General features: G+C 35.8%; 1 protein-coding gene across 1 annotated transcript; it reads left to right on the top strand.

The window, feature by feature from the left end:
- Positions 1-817: 817 nt before the first annotated feature.
- Positions 818-1,762, top strand: LOC126061534 (olfactory receptor 5K1-like). Its single transcript, XM_049858102.1, has one exon. The coding sequence runs from the start codon at positions 818-820 to the stop codon at positions 1,760-1,762; it is 945 nt and encodes a 314-aa protein (XP_049714059.1).
- Positions 1,763-2,894: the final 1,132 nt, after the last annotated feature.

The raw sequence follows: 2,894 nt of genomic DNA, 5'->3' as shown, positions 1-2,894 counted from the left end.
GAGTATGATCACCTGATTTCAGACTATTAGAACAACAGGAGACTCTTAAGGATAGAAATGGAAAGTATTTAGATAAAGAAGGAAAATATTAATATTTAATTTACAACTAGTCTCAGAAAATTTGGTACATCACAGCAGAATGGGTTAATAGAAATATAAAGATGTATATACCAATTAAAGTATTAAGGAATTCAATGCATTTTTATTTCCCTAGCTTTCCAAGGAAATTTTCTTTAAATAGCCTCCTACTTTTTTTAATGCTTAGTGACCTTTGTGCATTTCCTAAATTATAAATTTAACACATCTAGACTATGCTATTGGTAAATATTCACTTCACTGGGATTGTATAAATATAAAAAAAATATTACAAAAATGTTCGCCTGGTAGAAAAAATATATATAGGCAAGAAAATGAATTTTAAGTATAATTTAAGGATTGTCAATAAAAAACTGAATTGAAATATCTGAGAGTAGTAAATTTAGGGTGTCCTGTAAAAAAAAAATTTTTTTTTTTGTATTTGTCTGCTATCTTTCTATAAATTCATATGCAAAACTTTTTCACTGAAAGCATTTCCTTGGAATTATCAAAATATTCTGGAGAATCTTGAGCTTTAGCACTTCAGGTCATATAAGATGACACTTTAGAGGAACTAAAGTTCCCTAGAAGTATGTGTTTCTATATTTTAGCGACAGCAGGGGAAGCTTGAGGGAGAGATTCCACTCCCTGTTGTTCAAGAGAAATTCAAAGGGAAAATTAGATACATTCTAAATTAGAATATTTTGTCTCCATATTTTCTATCTCAACAGAGAAAGTAGAAATGTTCGAAAGCAATCACACAGTGACAACTGAGTTTATTCTCACGGGATTTATGGGTCACCCAGATCTGAAGATCCTTCTGTTTGTGGTATTCTTTGCTATCTATCTGATCACCATGGTGGGGAATCTTGGTTTGGTGGCATTGATTTTCATGGAGGGCCGTCTCCACACACCCATGTACATCTTTCTGGGCAACCTGGCTCTGATGGATTCCTGCTGTTCCTGTGCCATCACCCCCAAGATGTTAGAGAACTTCTTTTCTGAGGACAGAATGATTTCCCTCTATGAATGCATGGCACAATTTTATTTTCTCTGCCTTGCTGAAACTGCAGACCTTTGTCTCCTGGCAGCAATGGCCTATGATCGCTATGTGGCAATATGTCGTCCACTGCAGTACCACACCATGATGTCGAAGAAACTCTGCATTCAGATGACCATAGGGTCCTACATAGCTGGGAACCTGCATTCCATGATTCATGTAGTACTTCTACTAAGGTTAACCTTTTGTGGATCTCATCAAATCAATCACTTTTTTTGTGACATTCTTCCATTATACAGACTGTCCTGTGTCAACCCTTATATCAACGAACTGATGGTCCTTATCTTTTCAGGGTTACTTCAAACCTTTACTATTACCATAGTCCTAATTTCTTACCTTTGCATCCTTTTCACTATTTTCAAAATGAAATCCAAAGAAGGAAGAGGCAAAGCTTTATTTACTTCTGCATCTCACTTTCTCTCTGTCTCAATATTTTATGGTTTTCTTCTCTTCATGTACATTCGACCAAGTTCCTTTAAAGAAGGGGATAAAGATATACCAGTTGCTATTTTTTATACTCTAATAATTCCTTTATTAAACCCTTTTATCTATAGTCTAAGAAATAAGGCTATAATAAACTTTATGAAAACAATTATGAAGAGAAAACCTCATAACATTGTGAAATAAATCTCTCCTGTGACAAACTGATTTTAATTAGATAAACTTTTTTTCAAAGTCAAGAATACAGGAACAATGGAAAATGGCTGCTGTAGATACAATACTAAATCACTAAATTGTGATGATTTTTAAATCAAATAATGTATAAATAAATAAGTTCATGACGGAGGGATTGTGCTAAAATGTTTTTCAAAATCTAAACCAGTAGAGTCTCTTAGGAGTGAATTAAATGACTACTCCTAAGGTCACGAATTGTGTCAGAGTACAGTTATCTACAATTTTCAATGTATCCAACATATCCTAGGAATAAAAGTCAGTATATAAAGGTAGCCTGCATTTAGCATTGTTGGCAAATTTATGGAACACAGTCTCAAGTTGTCACGGATTAGAATTGTGTCCCCAAAACATATCTGACAACTTGGCTAGGTCATGATTCCCAGTATTATATGACTGTCTACCATTTTGTCATCTGATGTGATTTCCCTATGTGTTGTAAACCCTATCACTATGATGGGTTAGCTGCAGTCATACTGATGAGATCTACAAGATTAGATAGTGTCCTATGCCAACCTCTTTTGAAGTATAAAAGAGAGAAGTGAGCAGAAAGACATGGGGGACCTGATATCACCAATAAAGCAGTACTGGGAGCAGAGCGCAACCTTTGGACCCAAGTTTCCTGCACTGAGAAGCTCTGAGACCAGAGGAAGATTGATGACACGGACTTTCCTCCAGAACCGCCAGAGAGAGAAAGCCTTCTCCTGGAGCTGGCACCCTGAATTCAGACTTGGAGCCCACTAGACTTTGAAAGAATAATTTTCTCTTTGTTAAAGTCATCCACTTGGGGTACTTCTGTTATAGCAACACTAGATGACTAAGAATTGGATAGTGGCCAGAAGGAAGAAAGAAAGATTTCTCAGTGGAAGTGTCATTTCAGATGAACCTTGCAGGATAAGTAGAAATTTTATTAGATAGACAGCATGTCAGTAGCCTGAAGGAACCACATGAGTAAGGGCTAGAAGCTTGAAAGAGCAAGGATTAATCAGAGAATTGACAGTAAAAAAAAAAAAAGTGGCTGAAGTTTAAGCATCCATGATTTAAGGGGACGCTTCTAGGAGATATTAGGTGGAGTGGGGTGTTTGAT

The sequence above is a fragment of the Elephas maximus genome, chromosome 18 (genome assembly GCF_024166365.1).
Source record: "Elephas maximus indicus isolate mEleMax1 chromosome 18, mEleMax1 primary haplotype, whole genome shotgun sequence".
Classification (NCBI taxonomy): Eukaryota; Metazoa; Chordata; class Mammalia; order Proboscidea; family Elephantidae; genus Elephas; species Elephas maximus.
Note: the sequence above shows the minus strand (reverse complement) of the source record. Positions and strands in the feature narration are given on the sequence as shown.